Below are 26,730 nucleotides of genomic sequence, written 5' to 3' on the forward strand. Positions count from 1 at the left end.
TTTCAAAGAGTACATACCAAGATGAGGAGCTCACATACAGTTTCTCAAACTTTAAAGAACACAGGGATCACAGAGGACTATTGTGAAAAAACAAATTCAGATTCGGTAGATCTAGAAGGGGACCTGATATTCTGCATTTCTAATAAGCTCCTAGGTGATATTGGTGATAATGGTCTTCTCACCACACATGGAGCAGCATGTAATGAAAGTCATTTGCCTGTTGCAAAGATGAAGAGTGTGAGAATCATTCTAATTGGGCAAACAACTGAGAATGAATAGTTATTTCCTACAGAGAAAAAATTTTCTCCATGATCCTTTCACTGATTAACTAACTCAATTTAACACAAAACCCCAAATTACTCCAACTCCTTTTACAATATATGGCTATAGATTATTTGTATTTGCTTATGTGAGCGTTTTGTATTTCTCATGTATTTATCTTAATTAGACTTCAAGGCTCAATGATGGTTTTATATCACCTGTCTTTTTTTTCTTCTTCTACCCTATTGGATAGGCTACAAAGAATTCCTGAATGAGTTTGCATGCCTTGAGACTAAAAAATTTCATAAATACAACATTATTTAACTTATCATATGTCAAAAGAGTTATCTTACAAAATAGAAAATGAAGAAATAAGTGTAAGTTTGAGTTATTACACAAAGTGGTTTCTTTTTAAGATAAAAAATTTTCAATAGCATAACTATAATTTCATTTGCTATATCTCTTCTATAAGTTCTTTATTCTGTAACAAAAAGGAAATCTGTTTAAATGCTAAGAATGATACTAATTTATATAATTTTTCTTTATTTCAAAAACTAGAAACATATGAATATTAATGGCAAAAGATGCTAACATATCCATACTAAAGACACCTCTAAAAATCTGCTAGAAGACTAGATCTAAGGTTGCATTATTTCCACAAAAAAAACCTGACATTAAAAAATAAAGAAGTCTCTAATTCTAACTTACAGCCATTAAAAATCTAATGATTTCTAGTGATTTGAAATCCAGAAAATAACTTAATCCCTCTGGATCTTTGCTTTCCCACCTGAAATCTGTTATAAAATCAACATTCTAAAAGGTAACTGGGAACAAAAAATGAGATAGTAGCTTTAAGCATCTAGTACATAATAAACACACATAATTAGCTCCCCTTAGTTCTTTACCTTCCTGACAGTGAAACAAAACAAAAAACCTGTAGTTCTATCAAAGGATTTTGGTATTCTTCCAGAAGACCCTTGGCCATGCTTCCCTGAACAAGCTAAAGCACACTTAATACTCACACCGTTCATTTAATGATTTTTTTCTCTTCATTCTTGGTTCATTGGCAAAAATGAATTATAATTGTTGTACTAGAATAAATTTCACCAAGGTCTATAATACCTTTCTTAGAAAGAGGTATTTCACATTATCATTAAAAAATAGAACATGTTTGCTTGACAAACTTTCTGTGAGCTTTACCCAAAACTCATGTCAGCTACTTGCTTAAAGTGGCTACAAACAGAGAGTACTTGAGTATAAAGCCCACCTAAAATGAGGTAATGGAATTATCACAAGAGGTCATCAGTGCCAATCATTTTTGCCCTCCAAAGAAGTTACATGAGAGATCATAGAATTCTGACCATGGAAGTCAATTTCCTTGATATGGCCCAAACTCGCTTTTTGTTTCATCCCTGATAAATTAGAGTGAGATTCAATTGTATTCAAATATATTTAAAAATGTATTTCATAAGCCAAGGATAGACTCTTATGAAGCAGATGTGAAATACTATATTGCATAGAGAACAAAAGGGCAGCAAAACAGTACTGTATATGGTCTGTAGGTGACATAGGGATCTACAACTTCAATCTCATTACTGGATTAAAAAATAATAAACAGTAAATATTGGAGACTTCCTCAGTGTTGGCAAGTAAAAATAACAAAACAGTATGCAATATCTAAAATAGTCTGAATTCAAATAAGAAAAATCTCATTAAAATTGATTAAAAGTATTAAATGTACTTTTTACAATGATAAATATAAAGAATAGCCTATGTATCTAAAATATTTTCAAATCAATAAAACTAGGGGAATGATACCTTTACATCTGAATGAACACACTGGGAAAAAGTCAATGCCAAAGTAAGCAAAATACTGACCAGCTGGTATAATACCACCAACCTAATATAAATTTAATACTCAAATGAATCATACTTGTCATTATCACTATTTAATTACATAGTCTGCAAATCATTTACCAATTAATGTCACATTGGTAAAGTCTTTGATTTTTTTGGTGGGGTGGGGTATACCAGGGATTGAACTCAGGGATACTCAGCCACTAAGCCACATCCCCACCCCTATTTTATATTTTATTTAGAGATAAGGTCTCACTGAGTTGCTTAGCTCATTGCTTATACTAAGTCTGGTTTTGAACTCATGATCCTCCTGCCTCAGCCCCCAACGCCACTGCAATTATAGGTGTATGACAACATGCCTGGCAAGTCTTTGATTTTTTAATGGGTCTATTTAGTCAATTTCCAAATGGATACAAAAGAAATTATATTTTTTATGTGTGAAATTCTAACAATGAAAATGGACAAGAGCACTGGATTCTCTGAAAATCTTATTTCAATTCTAATATAATTTTGAATAGACAAGCAACAGGTAATTAATATGTATAACATTAAATATGATATTAATATAGAAAAGATGTAAATATGCTGTTGGACTGCTTGAGATTGCTAACTCAATATCATGTCACTTCTGTATGTCAGCTTATTATACTATTTGAAAAGCAAACTCTCATTTCCCAAAATAAAAAGATAAAAATATTAAGAATTGAGTACTTGGGTAAATATTTTCAAAGATTTCTGGCTGAGATGTAGAAAACAGTTCCACTATAAACGGTTGCTCTGATGTTCCATCAGCAATGTGAATCCAGCGATATGACCAAAAGTCTTCACGGTTTTCTATATGGATAGAATATTAAAAATAAATGCTGATTTATGCATTTGAAAACAAGACTGAAATACTTTTTATCATTTTCAAATTTAATGCTTACCTTTCTTTTTTGACCGTTGCACCCTTCCTACAAAAGCTAACATGCCAATAACATCACAGATATGATTTTCTGGCATATCATCCAGTTCTGATCTAAAAAAATCAAAATTATTAAATAGATATTATATATTTAAATAGTAAAAAAACATCGTATAGTAATGCCTATGAAAATGTATATGTTCATAATTGCTAAAGCAAATTCTAGATAGATTTTAAGCAAATTATGTTGAATTACTTTTCAGTATCTAATGTTCGAAAATTAATATTGAAGACATTTTACAAGAAACTGTTTTACCTTGTGATAAATCTGTGGTTTAATTTTGGCAATCTCCATTCTGGTTTCACCTGCTTTTCTGGAATTATAATTATATTAGTTGGAGGATCTCGAAGATTGAGGCAGATTTCTGAAAAGCAAATATATTACTTTAATATTTAATATATACTAAAGAATATGTATATGTATAAATTACACAACAAAAACATAGACTACGCACTTTTGATCTGACAACTAGAAAAGTAGACCAGTATTAATGGTTTCTTCCACCTCCATTAAACATTAACTTATCTTCCCACCAAAGCTTAACCATATCTTTGTTTTTGATAATTTCCTTAAGTTAAGAAAAGTTTTCTCTTATGACTTTTTGCCTAAACAAAATACTGCTTGGCTTTGCTTTTGAACGTAGTATTCTGGGGTTATATTTCACTTAACATTATATCACTAAAGTTTATACATGTAGCTATATGTAATTGGGATTTAAAAAATTTCCATGGCTGAATAATGTTCTGGTGTGATAAAATACTATAATTTATCTAGCCATTACTGTGTTGATAGATAACCTGGATTATTTCCATGTTTTTCTTATTACAAACAAGGTTGTTATACATACTTTTATATATCTTCCTGTGCACACAGGCAAGAGATTCTAAGTTAGTACCCCTAGAATTGAAATCCCTGAGTTGTATTATGTGTAAATATTCAACTCTACAGGATAAGCCCAAATTATTTTAAGTAATGAACATACTTACAGTAGCAATATGTAAATTCCTACTGATACACATTCTCTCCAAATTTTGTTAGAGCCAAATTTCTTACTTATTGTAAACCTGGTAATGTAACAGTTTGTTGTGATACTGGTCTGCACTTCCGTTATATTAATTATTTTGAACAATATTTAATATACTTACAGTTCACCTATGCATCCTCTTTTTAAAATGGCTGTGTATTTTGTCATTTTTTATGTTATATTACCTTTTTCTGTTTGTAATTGTTTATATATTGGTTATTAATTCTGCTGATCTTGAGCTTACACCCATTTTGTTACTTGTTTTTTTTTTAATTCTTTTTATGGTGTCTTTTAATGGCTGCATATCATTCTTTTAATGGCTGCATATCATTCTTTTAATGGCTGCATATCACACTTTTAATGCAGTTATGGTTATTAATATTTTTAATGTTACTACTTCTTATATCTTCTCTAAGAAATCCTTTCTCATCCCAAGATCAAACTCCAGGTTACTTTCTATAAATTCTCCTGTTAAGTTTTAAAAGTTTAGCCTTTCACATTTAAGCATTTTCTATACCTGGATTGATTTATATAATGGGATGAAAAGTGCCTCTTTCCTTGATGCTCTATATGACACATCTACATAAAAATTCTATGCATAGGGCTTTATGTTGGCTCCATATTTGGACACACTGGTCAATTTGTCCATATATTTTTTTTTACCAATACCACATTATTTTAAACACTATGGCTTTATAATTATTGATATTTATAGGACAAGTCCTCACTCTCTTTATTCCCCTATTCTTCAGAAGTGTTTTGACTATTCTTGGCAGTTAATGTGCATCTACATGAATTTTAGAATCAGTTTGTTAGTTCTAGAAAAAAAACCCTGATGGAATAACTTTAAAGCTATATAGATCAATTTGGGAGGACTTTAAATACTGATGAAATGGAGGATGACCTCCTACCTGTGAATATGGGACACTTCTTCATTTATATAGGGCTTTCTTAATGTCTTTCAATAATCTCTAATAATCATCTCCAAAGAGGTTTTACATATCTTCTGCTAGATTTATTTTTAGATACCTTATACCATAAAATTGTTGACACCATAAATAATACTTTCTAAATTATAACTTCTAACTCTTTAGTAGTGAAATTTACAAAATTAGTTGACTTGTAAAGTTATGCTATAGCTAAACTTGAAAATATATTATTATTTTTAACACTTTGGATTTTCTGTGCAGAAATACTTTTAACTTGTAAATAATGAGTGTTTTGTAGTTTTTAAATCCTTATATATTTTTAAAAAATATTTTAAGTTGTAGTTGTACACAATATCTTTATTTTATTTACTTATTTTTATGTGGTGCTCAGGATCAAACCCAGTGCTTCGCATATGCTAGACGAGGGTGCTACTGCTGAGCCACAACACCAGTCCCTAAATCTTTGTATCTATAATGCATTTTTGTCTTCTAACACTGGCTAGGACTGCCAGTGCAACATTAACCAATTTTGTCCCATCATTCCAGGTGTAGAACTCTATAAAAACTTAAATATAGTATATGGTATATAATTATATATACTATATGATTATTATATATCACATAATTAATCATACAATGATGATAATTACATTATATTATAGTATAATATTAATATTATAATACATAAGCTTTATATTGTTATTTCCAAGTTATTTAACACACCTGTGTCAATTTTGCTAAAATATTCACAGAATTGAAAATTTGGGACTTAATTGGTTAAATAGAAACATTAATGGGAAGTATATATGCTCTTCATTAAAATTTTATTAAAATATTAATTTTACACATTAAAGGGATTCATAGTGATATTTCCATACATGCATACAGCATGCATTGATCAAACCATTCACCCTTTTCCACCCTCACTTCTTCCCCTACCCAGTCCCTAGTAATCACTAGTCTACTTGGAGATTGACTTTTTTTCTTTTCTTTTTTCTTCCCATTCTTCCCCTTCCCCTTCCCCTTCTACTTTTTAGTTTGTACTTATGAGACAGAATATGCAATAATTGTCTTTCTATGTCTGGCTTATTTCCCTTAACATGATGTCCTCTAGTTCCATCCATTTTCCTACAAATGACAAGATTTCATTTTTTGGCGAAATAATACTCCATTGCATATATACACCATAATTTTTGTAATTCATTCATCCATTGATGGGCAACTAGGCTGATTCCATATCTTAGCTATTGTGAATAGTGTCTTGATAAACATGTATGTGAGAGATCTCGTGTGAGGACAGACTTCATTTCCTTCAGATATATACTTAGGAATGGTATAGCTGAATCATATGGTAGTTTAATCTTTAGCTTTATGAATAATCTCCATCCTGTTTTCCATATGGCTGAACTAATTTACATTCCCTTCAACAGTGTATTGGAGTTCTTTTTTCTCTACATCCTTTCCATCAATTTTTATTTTCTTATTTTATAAAGGAGTATTGTAAACTTGTCCCATTATAACGGTGTTTGCTGTTTTGTTTTGATATTGTAAATACCCTTTGTCAGGTTAAGAATGGTTCCCTTCTCTTTCTATTTTCTATTTTTTATCTTTATTTTTATTTTTATGTGGTGATGAGGATCAAACCCAATACCTCATGCATGCTAGGCAAGCACTCTACCTAAGCCACAACCCCAGCCCTCTATTTTCCTATTTAAAATGAAGAATGGTTTTAAAATGCCTTTTGTGTATCTCTTAGGATAATAATTATTTTCAATCTGTTAATGTGATAGGTGATACAGATTTTCATATGTAAAATCAACTGTTGGGAAAAATATAACTTGGTCACATTGCATGATTTTTCTATAAACAAACAAATTGAGTTTGATAATATTCTATTCAAAATATTTTTATATGTGTTCATGGCTGAAGCTGGCCTATAATTTTCTGGTTTCACACTATTCTTGTTCAGTTTTGATTATTATAGGTATATTGGTGTTAACGAATGAGTTCGAAAGTATGAACTCAGTTTATTCTCTGGAATTGTTTGGAAGGATATATTCCTTGAATGTGGTAGACTGTCTCCATGAAATGATGTACCTGATATTTTCCTTGTGAGAAGACTTTTAATATGTTTCAATTAATTTAATAGTTATAAAGCCATTTGGGCTTTCTAATTCTTATTTATCTCAACTAATTACATTTTTCTAAGAATTTGCTATGTTGGAAACAATTAACAGGATGAAGAACCTGATTTCTATTTCTAGCCATGTGATTAGAAAAATTCATTTTACCTTTATGATATTCAATCTATTCATACAGAAGCAAATAAAGCTTGTATTACATAATATCACCTTGTACCTAGAAAATAGTTTGCATTTTACAAAGTTGCTTTTTATACTCATATTCTTACTAGATTACATTCAAGTTTCCTCACAGCTCTAAAATGCTAGGATTCCTAATTAAATAAATAACCTCCTCCCCCAAACCAAAAATATTTGATACTATCATCTCAATATCTATTATTCAATATAGTTTGGAAATCCCAAGATCTTAAATAGTTTATTATTGGGTATGCCATCTGAATATTATTTTATAAAAGACAGACAGAATAATGTATAAAAAATACAATGCCACAACCAGCAAATAAATTATTTTGCAATAGAATTTTCATTTTTATATGTTTTCATTTATTTCAACTTTTAAAACAGTTACACCATGGGCTGGGGTTGTAGCTCATTGGTATAGTGCTTGTTTAGCAAGTTACAGGCACTGGGTTCAATCCTCAGCACCATATAAAAAGAAGAATAAATAAAATAAAGGCATTGTGTCCATTTACAACTGAAAATAAAAAATTACATCATAGTTTCTCTAACTTAGTGCTAAATGTATAAATATGAAAAATAAGCTAAGATAAATTACCATAATAGTTTGTTTTATAATATAAAAACCTAGAAGATTGTGATGGTACCTAAGTCCCCTATTCCCTACTAACCAACACTACCCTGATTGCATACTATTTCTCATTCACATTGCTCATAACATTTAAACAACCATGTATTTTTCCTAACTTTTGCTTACAGTTTCTCCTACCCAATCTATTCTACTCATTTGCCCATTCCTTCTTCTATTACGTTTCATTCATTTCTTCTCTTCTTGTCTATCACATCTTTATCTGTTTATTGTCATTAATGTTTCTTTGTACTTTAATTTGTTTATTGTACATAACTGTCCCCCATTAACTAATTTTGAAGGATAGAACTACAGATTACTTTTTACCTCCTGTGCCTAGTGTGGTTTACAGAAATGCCTTTTTTCCCCCTCTATAAGATCATTCATCAGTTTGAGATAGGTAATTTTTAAAGATCATAAATTCATAGTTCTCAACCCTAGATGTATTATTATAATCAGCTATGGGTTTCATTTTTCATATTTATATTTTTATTTTTTAATTTTTTCTGTTATTAGGAATTGAACCCAGGGCCTCATGCATGTTAGGCAAGCACTCTGTCACAGAGCTACACCACCAGCCTTTTTATTTTTTATTTTGAGACAGGGTTACACTAATTGTCCAGACTCACCTTGAACTTGTGATCTTCTTGCCTCGGCTTCCCAAAGACCTGAGATTACAGGCACCACTGTACACCACTGTGCCTGGTTACTGAGGAGCCTTAGTCTCCTTCTTAGAATAATTAAATCAATTGGGAGTGCTAATGGTTCTTCAAAGCTCCCCAAGCAATTCAAACTTATAGCCAAAGTTCAGATCTACTTATATATGTAGGCTATGTAAACTACAGATTACAGGTGGCTTTTTTTGTAAATAAGGTTTTATTACAACACAGTAATGTTCATATGCTTATATATCATATATGTTTGTCTTCACTCTACAAAGGTAAAGCTGAGTAGCTGCAATGGAGACCATATAGCTTGCAATGTTTAATGTATTATCTGAAACTTTACAGAAACAGTTTGTTGACCCCTGATAGAGAAGGAACTCTGTTACTTATCAAGAAAATATGGGAGAAAATTAATGACTAACATTAATAAGCAGTAAAACTCTTTTAAACACTAAAAGGCATGTTTTAAAAATATTTTGTTTGGTTTGAATATAAGATGTCCCCCAATCTCATATGTTAATGCTGTAATTCGGAGCTGAAATTTAAATTATGAAAACTGTAACCCAATCAGTGAATTAATATATTCAATAAATTAACAATGTGAGTGGAATAACTGGGTTTTAAAACTAATCATGTGGGGCATGGGTGGAGGATGCAGTAACTGGAGTATGCCCTAGGTCTCAATCCTTACTATAGGAATAATGTCTCAATCCTTACTAAAGGAATTTTGTCACCTGGATATGCATGGTTGTGTAATATAATAATGTGTATTTGGAGCTGGGTGTGGTGGTGCCAGCTCCGAATTACAGCACTGATTTGGGAGGTCGAGGCAGGAGGATTACAAATTCAAGGCTACTGTCAGCAATTTGATGAGACCCTAAGCTACTTAGTGAGACCCTGTCTCAAAATAAAATATAAAAGGACTGGGATTGTAGCTCAGTGGTACAGTGCCTCTGGGTTCAATCCCTAGTACTAGAAAAAAAAATCATGCTGTGAATTAGCTTCCTCTTGCTCACTTTTACTATATTTTCTCAAGTAAATCACAATATTTCTATCAATTTAATTTCTTATCTTTCTATAGTAAATTCTAATTAGTCAAAGGACTAAGCATAAATTATGTAGGTAATAACTTCTTCATTTAGTAAGACAGGCCAATGTTTGAAAAATACTTAAATTTTAAATAAAAATCAGGTGGCACATGCCTGTAATCCCAGCAGCTCGGGAGGCTGAGGCAGGAGGATCATGAGATCAAAGTCAGCCTCAGCAACAGCAAGGCAATAAGCAACTCAGTGAGACCCTTTCTCTAAATAAAAATATATATGTATATATAAGAAAGGGCTGGAGATGTGGCTCAGTGGTCAAGTGCCCCTGAGTTCAATCCCTGGTACCCTGAAATAAAATCATATGAGGTTTTCCAAATAAACACACATTTAAGAAAACAATGAATAATTGCTATAATTACCTGAGCAATAATCTTGGTAATTAATTTTAATGGATTAGCTGAAGAATAGATATTATACAGAAATAAAGATTCAGAATAAAACTATTATAAGATAAAAATCTTATTGAGGGATGCTATCTATAATTCTGAAAAAGGAAACTAAAAATTACATCCAAATCTAAAAGTAATCATTTAAATTATTAATTCGAGGCTGGGTGCGTGGCACAAGCCTATAATCCCAGTAGCTAAGGAGGCTGAGGTAGGAGGACTTCCAAGTTCAAAGCCAGTTTCAGCAACTTAGTGAGGCCATAAGCAACTTAGAGATATCCTGTCTCAAAATAAAACATAAAATGGACTGGGATGTGGTTAAATTTTTAAGTACTGGTACAAAAAAATTACATTAATTCTAATGCTTCTAAAATATTTAAGATTTTTAGATATCAAAAATTTGATATCAATACTAATTTGAAAAGCCCTTTAAAGATTGCAATTGGCAAAATCTGAACATTGACTAAATATTAGAAATACTGTATCAATTTAAAATTTCCTGATTTTTGTAACTGTATTGTGATTATTTAATAAAGTGTTCTTTTTCTTCAGAAATATACACTGAAATACTAGTGATAGGCTTTCAAATAGTTCATAGGGAAATATATAATGTAAAGAGAGAATGTTAAAGCAAAGGTAAACAATTGCTTAATATTAACAATTGTTTAATGTGGGTTAAGGGAATATAAGTTCTTTATACTATTCTTTGAACTTGAAATAATCACAAAATAAAAACTTAACAATAGCCCTTTGAAGATAACACCTAGTAGTAACTTTTAAATATATTCAAGTTATTAACTTAATATTATATAACAAAAACAAAATTTAATAGACTAAAGGAGAAGGGCACAGTGGTGCACGCCTGTAATCCCAGCAACTTGGGAGGCTGAGGCAGGAGGATCACAAATTCAAAGCCAGTCTCAGCAAGAGTGAGGTGCTAAACAACTCAGTGAGACACTGTCTCTAAATAAAATACAAAATAGGGCTGGGGATATGGCTCAGTGTTTGAGTGCCCCTGAGTTCAATTCCCGGTACTGCCCCCCAAAAGAAAACACAACAAAAAACCAAATAGATAAAGGAATTTGAAAATTTGTTAGATTCTAACAACTTCAGTGTTTTTATGGTCCTTTGCCTGATATGATACTTTGCAAATTTTTTATAAGCAAAATAACCATAATACAATAAACTGATTGAATACTTAACCCATTGTAGAAATTAGTTTGATCTGTGGATCCACAGGGAGAGGCTGCATTCTGAATGGATAGCTCTTTTTAACAGAATAATCTTGAAGTAGAAGAACTAAACCAACACGCAAACTTTTATACCACTCAGGACATAGGGCATTCCACATAATCACTGACACCGTGCCTGAACTGTCAGCAACTTCCAAAAAGGTCTAGGAAAAAAAAAAAGCAAAAGCATATGTATATATATATATATATATAAATAAATAATTTATTTATTGTTATTCATATGGATGATATATAGCATATTGTCTGTGAAAACTTAGACCTATGGAAAATAATATTAAGATTTTAATTCTTTATTATTAATGATTCTGTTGCCAACTCTGCTAATAATGGTAATCTACAGGAGAGATTACTATAAGAGGCTTGGAAGTCACAGATGTGCTATTAACTCACTCTTTGATTGTGAACTATGAAGCATAGTCTAAATCTTATTTATATTTGGTTCTCTCATAATTTTTAACACAGTGCCTTAAACGTAGTAACCACCTAATATCTTTGCAAATGAATCAGACCACCCAAACTTGGAAATTTAAAATGAAGATCTTGATACAATTCTTGATTATTTAAACTGTGAAAGGGCCTTGATATTTATATTATAGAACTTCAGACATGTCACTAATTGGACACAATGTTCTGATTATATTAATTTATTTAGACTGGTATTTGAGGCTTTACTATAAATTACATGGGAATTATTTGTGAGTTACTATGTGAAAACTTATTGGAGCAGAAAAAGGCAGTATAGTTAAAATAGAGAAATCTGTTATAGTAAAAAGTATTTGTTTTCTTTTGTTTTGTTTTTACATTTCATTGACATTTACTAATAAATTTGAATTCACGTATTACATATAATCCACTTACCCCACCATATGTAAAATATTTATAAAACATTTATATTTAGAGACAAATAAAAATGATACTGTCAACACCATGAAAAGACAAACTTGAAACAATTCAGGTTCCATAGCAGTTCAATGAGTGAATAAATTGGGTACAACAGAGCCCCAGACAGCAGCACAGCAACATATGTTCAACAGACGGAGGCAAAGAAATGGTTAAAAAAAGAAAGAAACAAAAACATTTAACATAATCCTAATGGAATAACAATGGTAACAATACGTTACCATATTGTATTCAAAAGAAATACAATCAAGCAAAACAAGGACTCTTGAGAAATACATGGTGAAATTATTAGGAACAAAAGAATCACAGAACTCTTACCATCTCTGTATACAGAAGTAACATGATATCAGTGAGACACACCAGAACTGCCAACAACCCATGTTTTTCTAAATGGGGACTTTATGGGTGTTTAGATTCTTCTTATTTAAACATAGCATTGCTTTACTGATAGAATTACCTTGGCTTCTTCAGGGCATATCACCCCATCCACTCACATATTCAACAATATATTGAAAATCTTAAATCACAAAATAGAAATTTTAAATACTTGGACAAACTGGATTTGTATGGCACCATATAATTGTTTTACCGTAACCCATGCATTGAGCTGTCAGGGAAAGGCTATTACCTAGCTACCACTTTTAGTTACAGTAACTTTATTATTTTTTATTTGTTCTTTTTTTATTTACACTTGACAGTAGAGCTAATTCTGACATATTTATACAAACATGGAGTACATCCTATTCTAATTAAGATTCCAGTCTTGTGGATGTACACAATATTGAGATTCACTGTGGTGTATTCATGTATGTACATAGGAAAGTTATGTCCGATTCATTCCACTGTTGTTCTATTCCTATCCCCCTCCCTTCCCTTCATTCTCCTTTGTCTAATCCACTGAACTTCTATTCTTCCCCTCTCTCCCTCCCCTTGTTGTGTGTTAGCATCCACATATCATCAAAAAGAACATGTGACCTTTGTTTTTTTGGGATTTAGCTAATGTAATTGTGTTGAGAAGTAAAGGGGAGGCCAGCAAGTGAAAACACCCAGTGTAGACTACTACTTTAAGAACCTTGCTTGAAGAAAAAAGAGGGTATAGAGAAGCCATAAGATCAAGGGAGATTTTTTTCTCTTTATATTTTTTAAACGTGATACTACGGTATGTTTATATGGTGGTATGAAAAACACAGTAGAGAAGAAAAATTTTGAGACAAAGAAAAAGATGTGAAGGAGCTCAGCTGTATGTATGAAGGAACTAAAGAGCACCAATATAGAAAGAATTTATTTTCTTTTTTATTTTTTATAACGCTGGGGATTGAACTCATGCCCCACAAATGTTAGGCAAGTGCTGTACTACTGAGCTATATCCCCAGCCCCCAAGAATTTCTGTCTTACTATAAATTACAAAGAAAAATACTCTGCAATGCATATATATATATATATATATATATATATATATATATATATATATAATTGAAACTTTGGAATATTATTTAAAATAGTATTTTATCTTACTAGAGTCAGCTATATAAGTTATAATCTATAAATGTAGATTCATATATATTATCTTGTCATTACTTGTACCTGGTAAGGTTCGATCATCTTTTTATCAGGTTTTCCATAGTATCGTAGTTTTGATTTATGCAAGATCCTCACAAGCAAGGCAGGAAAATTCCTTCTGTTAGCCCAGGTCATTTCAAGATGAGAAAGGGAAATGATTCTGGTATCTAGAATATAAAAAAGAGAAAATTTTTTTCTACTTAATATGTCATGGTAACTTTCAAGATCTATTTTAATATTTAAAGATAGTAGTAAATCACACCAAATGTAATTTCTTGCCAACTAAGACAGTCTATATACTTATATATACTTCTACATGAACTATGCCTCATTCCTAATAAAAGCATATATATGTACATACATATATATGCTTTATATATATGCCATATATATTATATATGTGTGTGTGTGTGTGTGTGTGTGTGTGTATATATATATATATATATATATATATATATATATATATATATATATTATATGTCAAGAATATAGGTGAATACCTATATAAACTAATGCAGTATTTCATCTAGATTGCCCTCCACCTTACCAAATCATTTGAATACTGCCTGGAAAATTTAGATCTTACCTTACCTCTTAATTATTTTCCCATTATGAGGCACTTGTTTAACACATAGGTTTTTTTTCATGGCATTTGCAGGGAAATGGATGGCACTAGAGCAGATTATGCCAAGTGAAGCTAGCCAATCCCTAAAAAACAAATGCCAAATGTCTTCTTTGATATAAGGAGGGCAACTAAGAACAGAACAGGGAGGAAGAGCATGAGGAAAAGATTAACATTAAACAGGGATGAGAGGTGGGAGGGAAAGGGAGAGAGAGGGGAAATTGCATGGAAATGGAAGGAGACCCTCAGGGTTATACAAAATTACATACAAGAGGAAGTGAGGGGAAAGGGGAAAAAACAGGAGAGAGAAATGAAATACAGTAGATGGGGTAGAGAGAGAAGATGGGAGGGGAGGGAAGATAGTAGAGGATAGGAAAGGCAGCAGAATACAACATACACTAGTATGGCAGTATGTAAAAACGTGGATGTGTAACCGATGTGATTCTGCAATCTGTATACGGGGTAAAAATGGGAGTACATAACCCACTTGAATCAAAATGTGAAATATGATATGTCAAGAACTATGTAATGTTTTGAACAACCAACAATAAAAAAGAAGAAAAAAACATATAGGGTTTTTTTAATGATATATTTCTGTAGTGTTCTCACCTCAGTTTCATATAAAGAGGTATCATCTTCCCCAAACACGTCAGATATGGTTGTGTATCAGTGCCTTTGTACTTGCTGTTCTCTGGATCTGGACTATCTTCCTCTTAGATATCCAAGTGTCTTCCTCCCATCCCTCTTCAAGTTTACTTAAAGGTCACTTTCCCAGTGATGTTATCCCCAACCACCCTATTGAAAAGTAACCTCTTTACTTTACCCTGTCCCAGAGAGAGCTTATTATCTTTCATATGCCATATAATTTGAAACATTTTAATCTCCAAGCCTGCTTAAGGATAAAAACTACTTAAAAGCTATTCATCATCTTAAAGGATTAACTCATACTTTTGATTTATCCTCCCTTGGGTTAAGAAGGGTTCCATCTGCAGTTTTCTCCCAATTTTACTCTCACAGACCATAGTCCTGACTTTTAAAGTCTGAATTTGCAAGAGTTCAAATATTTTCTGTTTGTTAAGGCATCCTCCTTTTCCATCTTTTTTCACATAATATATTACCTAGTCAACGTTTTGGCATAAAAATCATACTTGTAATTTATTTTTACTTAGAGTTTTAATGGTATGCTATAATTATGCTTATACCATAAAACACAGAGATTTTTCCAATATTACTAGGATACCTTGTGTAACTTTCTCACTAGATTTTCCCAAAACATTAGTAGTCCAGAATCATAGATCTGAATATTTGATCTAGTATAGCTAAGTGATTTCTTTTTTTTAACATGGTCAGACAAATCATGGATCAGTTTTGAATTATCTAGAACATACACATAACACTCTTGATCAATGAAGGCAGATATGACTACTTTATCGACTGAAATAAATTCAAGAGCTACATGGTTTTGCAAAAAAAAAAACAGAGTTTTAAGAAAAAACTGTTCTGCCATAATTAGGTCCAGACAGTTAGCTGCAATCAAACATCAATCAGCTCAATTAACATTTTTCCAAGTCTGGGTTTTTAACTCACAAATTTAACAGAATATACATGCTTCTCAAATTCAAAAAGGAACTACAATCTATTTACAGAGAATGAGGAATACCTGCAAATTCACAGCAATAAGTGTGTACATTATCAAAAAAGAAAGAATAAAAATAAAAGGTATACAATAAGTTAGAAAATAAGCAATGGAAGAGTGATTCTAAAACTTTTTGGTCCTGGGACCACTTTACATTCTTACAAAGTATTTAATATCTCCAAGAGATTGATTTTGTTTATGTGGGTTGTATCTATCAATATTTATTGTGTTATAAATAAAAATTAAAAAGAAATTTTAAAAATCATCAACTTAAAAATAAGATATAATTATAATTTAAAAAATGACCATATTTTCCAAAATAAGTATAGTGAGAAGAGTAGTATTGTTTTCCAATTCTGCAAGTATCATTAGTATCTAGCTTATTAAAAAATATCTAGGTTCTCATGTCTCCTTTGGCATTCAGTCTGCTTCAATGTCACATGTCAGGCAGCCTCTAGAAAACTCCATGGTGCAGTTGTGAGAGAATAAGAGTGGAAAAAGGTAAGTAAAGCCTTAGTATTATTATTAAAATAGTTTGACCTCAAAAATCCCTTAAAATGTATTGAGTACACCAGTAGTGATACTTTAAAAATTATTGCAGAAAAAAAAATTATTGCAGAAGAATAAATTTAAGGGATGCAGAAAGGAATAAAGATAAAACCTGAAAATAATGAATTAGAAAACACTATGCCACAATAAACAAAAAGAAAACAGTTGTACTAATAAATCAAATCATCTGGAAAAACTAATGAAAAGGTAAATTTCTGGCAATTCCAATCATGAAAAACAATACAAAATATAATATTCAGAATGTGCTAAAACTTACACACAATGAAAAAAATGTTAAAAGAGTATTATGTATGATTCTATATAAATAAATTTGTAAGTATAAGTGAAATAGGTAATCTTCTAAGAAAATACAAATTACCGGTATTGTTGTAAAAAGAAGAAAACCAGAACAGGTCATTAATCATGGAAGTAAATGAAAAATGTGGAAAAGGAAATAGTGGCCTCAAAATGGCAGCAAGTTCACATGGATTTTTAACACATTTTAAGGAATAGCTCTGTCCCTGAGCCACAAATTGCTTCAGTGCCCAGTAAAATATACTAATTATACCTATTCATTTATAAACTTAGAATAATGCTGAAAATTTTCAATAGAAGTAGTACAAAAGAGAAAAAATTATTAATCAAAATAATTTGTGATGGTAAAAATCTTAAATCACGTTCTAATCTACTGTAGCAGCTTGCCAAGGGACAAATGTGCCAGGACTAATTAGAGTCCTAAACTTCTTTTCTTGTTTGTACTTGCTGTTCTCTGGATCTGGACTATCTTCCTCTTAGATATCCAAGTGTCTTCCTCCCATCCCTCTTCAAGTTTACTTAAAGGTCACTTTCCCAGTGATGTTATCCCCAACCACCCTATTGAAAAGTAACATAAATTATGAAGACACACATGGACATGTAAGTTTGAATAGTTGAGTATTCATGATTAGGAAAAAAGTACTAGAAGAAAAAAATTATCCTGCAAAAGTCAAAAAAAACCCACAACCTAGTAGGGATTTGAAAGTGACTCAACATCAGCAAATCCATCAATGCAATTTATTTCATTCATTTCGTTATTCAAAAAGCACTTACTTAATGCCTACTGTGTGCCAAACATTGTTCTAAGTATAAGGGTTATGTCTCACAATGGTGAAAAAAGTTACAAATCTTATGAACAGTTCAGAAGAGAAAAAAAAAAGAAAATATTTTCAGAGTGTTATGACTCAATGAAAGGCATTTGCAGGGTGCTATAATAAAAATAAACAGGTAGGGAAAACTTACTTAGATATACCTTTCTAGAATGTTTTATATATTTGAGTTGAAACCTGGGAATGGGAAAAAGCTATTCTGAAAGGGGAAAAAGCAGGTGCAAAGTACCTGAGGCAGGCAAAAGGCTGGAAGTTTGGGGATCAAAAGGCTGGTATTGCTAGAACAAAATGAAGAAAAGAAGGGGTTAGAGATGAGGTTAGAGAGGTGAGTAAAGGGATTCTGTATGGCAGGATCAACAAACACAGGTTCCATAGGCAAATCATGCTGCTGCCTATTTTTGTAAATGAACTTCTATTGGAACACAGACCCATTAATTTACACATTGTCTAGGTCTGCTTTAACTTATGATAGCAAAACTGAATAGTTTTGAAAATGACCATATGTCTTGCAAAGGTAAAAAGATTTATCATCTGACGTTTTACAGAAAATTTGCCAACCACTTCTGTAGGACCTTGTGGCTCCTAGTGGGTAGTTTGAATTGCTGTGTAAATGCAATGGGCCACTGCAGAGATTTAAGCAGGCAATTGGCATGATCTAACCTCCATTTTAAAAAGCTGTCTTTGAGGTCACAATAGGAGTTACCTTTCAGTCACGGTACTGACTAGGAGAAGGCATGAGAGAATCTTTTGGGGTGCTTGCAATATTCTTTGTCTTGATGGGAGTGTAATGACACAGGTGTATATATAAGTAGAAATTTATCAAACTTATTTTTAAGACTTTTTCATTTTACCATGTAAAGTTATACCTTAATAAGAGGTTTCAAAGGCACAAAAATATACAATAAACAAAGTTTAGAGAAAAATGGACAGAGTGTGAGAAAATAACTTGGAGTATATAGTAGACAAAAATTAATAACCATTAGCAAAGAAATTTTACTAATAAATAAAAAAGTCAAAAGATATCATTTTAAAATAGCAAGACATATGAAAATGAGCACTCATACATGTTAGTGAATATAAATTAGTACAAAATTTTCAGATGATTTGTCAATTTCCACTAAATTGATTCGAATATTTTTTACCCCAGAATTCCACTTGTAGGAATCCATCTATTTAATATAAATGCTTGAATACAATCAATATGCATATAGCTAACAATGTTCAACACTGTATCTAATATGGAAAAACTAAACACTGCCAAAGTTACAAATTACCATTAACATGGGCATGATTATAGAAATTACCGCATATCCATTCTATGGAATATTATATATACAAATATACATGAAAGATATCTAAGATAAATTAAGTGGAAATAGCAAATCATGCAATGCCATATAATTCATTATTCTTCAAAGGTGCACACAGAACCATAGACAGTTTGGAATTTTGAGAGAGAAGTTGAAGGTATAAGGGAAGGTTAAAGAGGTCTTTCATTGCACTCCAGAATTTTATGATTAACAATTTCAAACATAGCAAACCTGAAAGGATTTTTCAAAGAACAACAATAAACTCACTTCCTAGATTTTACCACCCCACCATTTTACTATACTTGGATCTTGCACTCTTAGCACAACATACTTTTAAATGTATAGTTTTTTTTTAGCATAAGGACATTGCATTTTGTAATAAAACATGTTTTTGATAAATGAATAGATATTACTTTAATAATAACAACAAAAACCAAATATACAAATTTTTAACTATTTTAAAAGCTAGAAATATATACATTTTAACTCTTTTTAACTCTTATAGGACACCAATGTTTCATTTTACATATTCAATTCTAAAAATAAAAATTATCAACGTTTAGAATAGTAATGCACTACTCTTTTATTCTATGCTTAAGATAAAACCAGTCTATTATTTACATCATTACCCTAAGTACATGTATGAAGACACGAATGGTGTGACTCTACTTTGTGTACAACCAGAGACATGAAATATTGTGCTCTATATGTGTGCTAAAAATTTAGAATAAATAAATAAATTAAAAATTAAAAAGTCAGTCCATTATTTCACTCCAGAAATAATTTTTAAAAATTTACTTATTTAAATCATCCTTGACTACAAATTTCTATACCATTTTCTTTTTGCTTTATAACTGGATATGACTATAACTGCGTATTTTTCAATTAGTTATCCTTTCGCTCTCATTTGTTACTGTTACAAATCACAGTAAGATGACCTGTGGTTCAGCAGTTTGATTAAAACATAAAAAAATACTGAAAATCATTAAGTGTAGAAAATTATATTTCTCCTCCTAGTACTTTTTATTTAAATTTTGTATTTTATTCTTGTCCCATATATTTTCATGCCCACAGTATTATCATTCCCATTAATTCCATCTTATAGGAATAATAAAAGCATTTTAGAGCAGTTACTGATGAGGAGGTGGCATTTTCTGGGTAACTTCCCACTTCTGATACTGAAAAATTGAACTTCATAGGTCAGTAATGTTCATAATAAGTAATAAGAAACATGAAAAGGAGAATTCTGAGCCTTTCCACAAAAGCATGCCCTCAAAAGTGATATTTAAATAACTGTTACAAGGATATAAAAGTGGCATTTTGATTAATGTAAACTATTAAGAAATAAATCATGGGACATCCTTTATGAATGAAGGTCAAAACCTGCAAACATGCAAATATTTACAACTCCCATGCAAAATTCAAATCTACATGCTCTTCAACCAATACACCATACTATTTCCACAAATGAAATGCGATGCAACTAAGCTTCATTCACCATAGCCAAATATATAACTAATGCAAGAGGAATACTGAGTTCCACATTAGTATCTTTGCTACACTGAATTTAAGATGTGTTAAGGCACTTCAGAATGGCCACTCTGCAATCAAACCGAGAGAGGGGCTGCACAAATTTCATTAAGAAAGCTTCTGTCACTCTTTCAAGAAAACTTGTTTGCTCCTACCCTTCACTTGTAATCAACAATACAAAAGCACCTTCATTTCTTTGCCTTTAGCGCAAGCTCCTGGAAAAAACAAAGCAACTTTCGGAAACCCTTTGCCGTTCCCTCCAATTACTTACTGTTAAAATTGTATTCCTCAGGTTGCTTGTCCGTTAACCAGATATCTCCATAAGGATCTTCATTATTCCACAGCGCCAGGTAATGACTCTTCCCTCCCCTTAAGGGTCTCTCGGGTTTCTCCTCATGTGCTCTATTTCTGAAGGGAGTTTCTAAAGAAATTGCGTCTAGGGTCTCCCCACAGTGGACATTATCTATGCACAGGATTCCCTGGCCTACCCTTTTCTCATTGTAAAGACACGAGACTCTGGAAATTTTCATTTCTATGCCAACTTTAAGAATATTCTGATATACAAGAGAGTTCAAGCTGGGGTCCAAGTAGCACTTCTCCTGGTACACTCCGTCTGAGATCGTCACATCATAGCAGTAAAGGGGAGGCTTGGGCACCGTGTCTCGTGGCTCATCCTCTAACAGGTACCTTTGGACAGCCAGGACAGTGACAGGCACCACCTCGGAGGGGGTGACCCACTGACGAGGTGAGCCAGTTATTTGCTCAAGAACCTTTTGGATCCAGGACCTGGGCCCCTGGGCACCAGCCCTTCTGATCACTCCTCCTGGGACCCCAGCCCGATCTCTTTGAAGGTTTGGCCAATCTAGCCCAGCGTGTGAGGGGCCAGCCTGAGGCTGACCTGACTCACCAGACATTGTGATATAACCTCGAACTCTCTGTACTCCTAAAAGCTAGTTTGCCGGGTTCAAAGCTGGGAGAAAAGAAACCGCGCGCTTTGGCGACGATCGCTACTCTGCCCCTGCTAACTGGCAAGTCTCCGCCCCGTAGCGAGGCTGCAAAGACGCTACGCCTGCGCGCGCTCCAGCTTTCCCGCCCCACCCCTCGCCCGACTTGCTTCTAATTCTGAGGCACTGTTACTAGGCAGTAGCACCAGCGGGTTACGTAGCAGGTCTTCCGACCTGGTGCCTGCCTGATTGTGGTCTGGGGGAGGAGTGGCCGAGGAGTAGGAGGTGGAGGCGATGTCATCAAGGTTCTCCAAGCTTAGCCAGAGGGAGGGGAAAGAGAGCTCCTGGCTCCCACCAAAAGGAGAGTACAAGTGGCAATTGGAAAAGAAAGTGTAAGGAAGTAGGGTGCATGTAATCAAAACTCAGCGGTTTGGGGTTTGGAACTTGGGCCAAGAACAGAAAATAATTTATCCTTGATTAATATACATGAATGCGATAACATGGGTCTCCTGTAGTATGAATGAAACCGGATAATGTATGCTTTCAGGACAGTCTCTAGCGCGCGCGCGCGCGCGCACACACACACACACACACACACACACACACACACAGAAAGAAAAGAAAAAGTCCTCAATAAACCTTAATTGCTACTGCTTTCATGATTAGCATAATTGTCTGTAGTAGCTTCTTGAGAGCAGGGTGGGTGAATTAGTGATTAAGTGCAAATTAAAACAGAAGATAGTAGAATTGACTTGATAGAATCACTTTTAGATTGTGCTTTCTTTCTTTCTTTCTTTCTTTCTATTTATTTATTTATTTAAAGGTGAACACAATATCTTGATTTTATTTTTATGTGCTGCTGAGGATCGAACCTAGTGCCTCATGCATGCTAGGTAAGTGCTCTACCACTGAGCCTCAACTCCAGCCTACATTGTGCTCTCTTAAAATGCACTTATTTTTAATATAATAACTAGCCTAATATACAGATAAGCTACAGACTTTCAATACCTGCATTTCATTAGTACAGAGCATATATCAGGAATATTTTGAAGTGAAAAAACTTATTAGAATAGCCAGAATTAAAAATATAAGGGCTCAGTGGTAGAGTGCTTGCCTTGCAAGTGTGAGGCAGTGGGTTTGATCCTCAGCACCACATAAACATAAACAAACAAAATAAAGCTATGGTCCATCTACAACTAATTTTTTTAAAAAAATCATGATATTTATTAGATGTATCCAGAAGTGCTAATATTACACATAATGTAGTAATTGTCCTAAGAATATTTGAAAGGTTTTATGAGCTAATTTTGTTTATATTAATTTCATTTTGCTATTTTATTTTATTATTCTTTATACACTGTTTATTAAGTCCCTACTATGAAACAGGTACTGTTCTTGTCTACTGGGGATAACTATGGTCAGGGTTTCATAGTCTAGCTTTTCACTGCTTGGGCTGAAGAACTCTGCGATTTTTAATATTTAATTATTTAATTATTTCACTCATTCTACATATATTTTTCTGAGCCGTGTACAGTTGGCTGTGGAGACAAAAAATCATAGTAAGGGGAAAAGGAGTGGAGGGACAGGAGTTAATATTTTAGAGTTTGATTAGGGAAAGTTTCTTTAATAACATATTGAGTAGAAGAGACGTGCAGAAAGTGAGGTGGTGACCTATGCGGATATCTGGGGAAACACTTGAATCAGAGAGAACAGCAAGAGCAGAATCCATAAGAAACAGAAAATACGTTGGATATTTTCAAGGATATGCAAAAGCAAGTGGGTTGTAGTGCAGGAGAGAAAGGAAGAGGGGTAGATGAAGTCAGATAGGTAGCTGGCCCAGAATGTTTTCCTTTATTGAGCAGAGGATTGACATTACACTTCAACTTGAGCTCCATTTCCTTCATAGCACCTCTCTGAACCAATTAAATTTAGAATGATCTTTCTCTTCTCAGTATTGCTTTGTAAATATCATTCATTTAACATTTGTCATCTAATAACTTTCCGTTAAAAAACATGTCATATACAATGAAGATTTAATCAACCATAACGAAGAATGAAATTTTGTCATTTGCTGGTAAATGGATAAAACTGGAGAACATCATGCTAAGTGAAATAAGCCAGAATCAGAAAGTAAGGGCTGAATGTTTTCCCTCATATGCAGAATCTAGAGAAAAATGAGGAAAATAAGTGCGTGTGAGAGAGAATCCCATGAAAATAGAAGGGAGATCAGTCAACGACAGAAAGGGATAGAAGGGGAGAGACTAGAAAAGAGGAACTGTGGTGGAATGAAATTGACTATTATGCTATGTACATATATGAATATACCATAGTGAATTTCAACATTATGTTTGTCTATAAAGCACCAATTTTAAAAACCATAAATAAATTGAAGGAAAAACAGCAGAGTACAGAAAGGGGAATGAGGGAGAGAGGATGAGAGAAAAAGAGGAAATACTAGGGACTGAAGTGGAACAAATTATATTCCACACATGTGTGATTATGTCAAAATGAACCCTATGAATTGTAAAACTATACTGCACTAATGAAAAAACATTTTAAAAAACCCTTTCAAATTATGTATTCTGTCTGATTAGGGCACTCTTTACATTTTTGGCTAGGAAATTAGTTGTTGTAAGACTGTCTTGTGCACTATAAGATGTTAAGAATTATTCATTGACTCTACCCAGCACATGACTATATTACCTACTCCCCCAGACTCCATTGTGACAATCAAGAATATCCCCAGTCATTGCCAAATGTTTCATGGGGTACAAAATATTCTTGGTTACGTGGCATTGGAGTAACTAGATTAGAAGCTTTTTGAGAGCAAAACCTGATTTGTTCCTTTTTTATTTCCTATAGTTCTTTCACAGTTACTATGCATAAAAGGCATTTGACTATTTTAAATAAATGTAAAACACAATTATCACTACCTTTCTTCCAAAAGAAATATACAAGTGTGTCTTCCCATAAGCACACAAATGCAATAAACAAATATTTTTATTTATAAAGCATAAAATAAGTTCCCTCAACGTAGGCACGTTGTGACTTTCACTACTGAATCTCCAGTGGTAAAATCAGTATCTAGCATAAAGTAGATGCTCAACAGTAATTGTTAAATGATTAAGTGAAATTGTGGATTTTTATTAGATTTACTGTAGGAGTCATTAAATATCAACTATCTATTATTTATCCTTTAAAAAGAACATAACCGAAGTATTTAAAATCTGATTCATCAGCATCTTTTGAACTATGTACTCTATGGAATTTATGCATAATAATACTGTATCATCACATTATGGTCCCTCCAGCTAATTCATGAAAGATGGATTTTGATTGTAGTGCTTGGTAGTTGAAATTGGGAAGAAATAGCACCCATGTCTGTTTTTACACTACAATTCACAATAAAGATGTACATGACTAAGTGTACACTTTTGGAGTCTTTTGTATTGCTCTGGCAATCTGCTGATAATGTGTGCCACACTAAGAATTTAGGTGTCTATTTGAGCATTTTTTACACTTACAGGAGTATGAATGCTCCCTGGTGTGGTATTATTACACCTGTTTTAGGATCAGTTATAGTACACAATAACAGTAATTAAGGGAAGAGACTTTTAGAGTGACTTTTAGGGTAACCTTTAGGTTAGTTTTTCTACCTCATCTGGAAGTTTTGTTACAGTGCCCTCCAGAGGTTAAATTATAAAAACAGACAAGGCTATAAAATGGATATGTTCTAAGTAAGATATTCAAAACACTTTAAATATTTCACAAAATGTATTTTGGTAGAATACCAAATTTGGTGCACATCGATTTATTCATCTTTAAAATTGTACTAATAAAAGTAGTCACATTTGTTGAAAATTAAGTTACTTCATATGGGTAAAGTACTTAAAATAATGAATGGAACATACTAAAAATTCAATAAATGCTAGCTATTGTTGCTATTATTCTAAAAGGAAGTTAAAGGCATGACATAAAATCAGAATACTACAACTATAGGAAGTCATTAGATACTCATTAGTTCAGTGTTCTTCAAACTGTGGATTGTGAAGCATTAATGAGGTTATGAAATTGATTTACTGGGTCACAACCAGCAATTAAAAATATGAAAAAGAATAGCACAGAAAATATCAAAGTGCATCACACATAGTAATTGTCAGAATTGCTTCATAAAATTTTTGTTTCAGATTTGTTGTCATGTATATGAGTATACTGGGCTGTGCTGTAAAATGTATTTCTTAGATTAGGTTATGGCCAGAAATGTTTAAAAGTAGCTATTAAAATTCAACTTCCTTTTATTACAAATTAAAAAGTTCAGGTATAGAAAAGGGGACTAACATGAACAAGATCACACAGTGATAAATAGAAGAGCATCAGAACTATAAGTCAAGATTCTTGGTTACCAAGCCTTAATAAAAAGGCTTTTTAATGGGTTGGGGTTGTAGCTCAGCAGTAGAGTTCTTGCCTAGCATGGGTGAGGCACTGGGTTCAATCCTCAATACCACATTAAAAATAAATAAATAAAATAAAGGTATTGTGTCCATAATAGGGTTTTCAAGACCTTAAGTCTGATAAATCCTGCATTATTTACCATATATATATTAAATTTAAAGAAACTTATTTTGATCTATTCTATTATTCATTAACTATCCTTTCATTCATATCCCAGGGCAGGCAAATTAGCATCATTCCTTAGCCTTGGACATTGGAGGTACACTTGTAGGTGCATCAAATTTGTAAGATTATAAGAGTGTAGGTGGAGTTGTGGGGGAGGAGTAAAAAGAAGTGGCATGACTAGTTGGTGCTAAAAGGATGTGGAGAGTTCAGATGCTATCTCAAAGAGTGTTTAGGTAAGCTCTCCAAACATCACCACGGTAACAAGAGAGGGCCTGAGGGTGGCTGCCTGGCAACCAGAGCACTACAACCTCCAGCTCAGCGCTGCCCTTTTCCAACATCTTTCCCTTTTATGGTTGCTCTTGATGATTTTATTAACTAAATTGCCTCTATATACACAGATGGATTTGTATAGCTTTTAATACCACCTATTTCATTGGAATCAAGGATGTTCCTATGTTATCTTTCTCTCAGATGTGGAATATAGTTTGATTTATTTATTGGAGAGCATAAACAGAAATCTCTAAC

At 32.7% G+C, this 26,730-nt stretch overlaps 1 protein-coding gene across 2 annotated transcripts in view; it reads right to left on the reverse strand.

The window, feature by feature from the left end:
* Radx (RPA1 related single stranded DNA binding protein, X-linked) overlaps window positions 1–21,558 on the reverse strand; it is a 59,909-nt gene extending 38,351 nt beyond the window's left edge. For both annotated transcript variants that reach the window (XM_026402664.2, XM_026402663.2), the window contains exons 1-6: window positions 20,916–21,558; window positions 13,877–14,019; window positions 11,343–11,535; window positions 3,339–3,447; window positions 3,045–3,136; window positions 2,830–2,952 (exon numbers count right to left, since the gene is read on the reverse strand). In XM_026402664.2, the coding sequence (XP_026258449.1) occupies window positions 2,830–2,952; window positions 3,045–3,136; window positions 3,339–3,447; window positions 11,343–11,535; window positions 13,877–14,019; window positions 20,916–21,558 (1,303 nt within the window). The remainder of the gene's footprint in view (window positions 1–2,829; window positions 2,953–3,044; window positions 3,137–3,338; window positions 3,448–11,342; window positions 11,536–13,876; window positions 14,020–20,915) is intronic.
* Between the last annotated feature and the right edge of the window lie 5,172 nt (window positions 21,559–26,730).

Source organism: Urocitellus parryii, chromosome X, assembly GCF_045843805.1.
Source record: "Urocitellus parryii isolate mUroPar1 chromosome X, mUroPar1.hap1, whole genome shotgun sequence".
NCBI classification, from domain to species: Eukaryota; Metazoa; Chordata; class Mammalia; order Rodentia; family Sciuridae; genus Urocitellus; species Urocitellus parryii.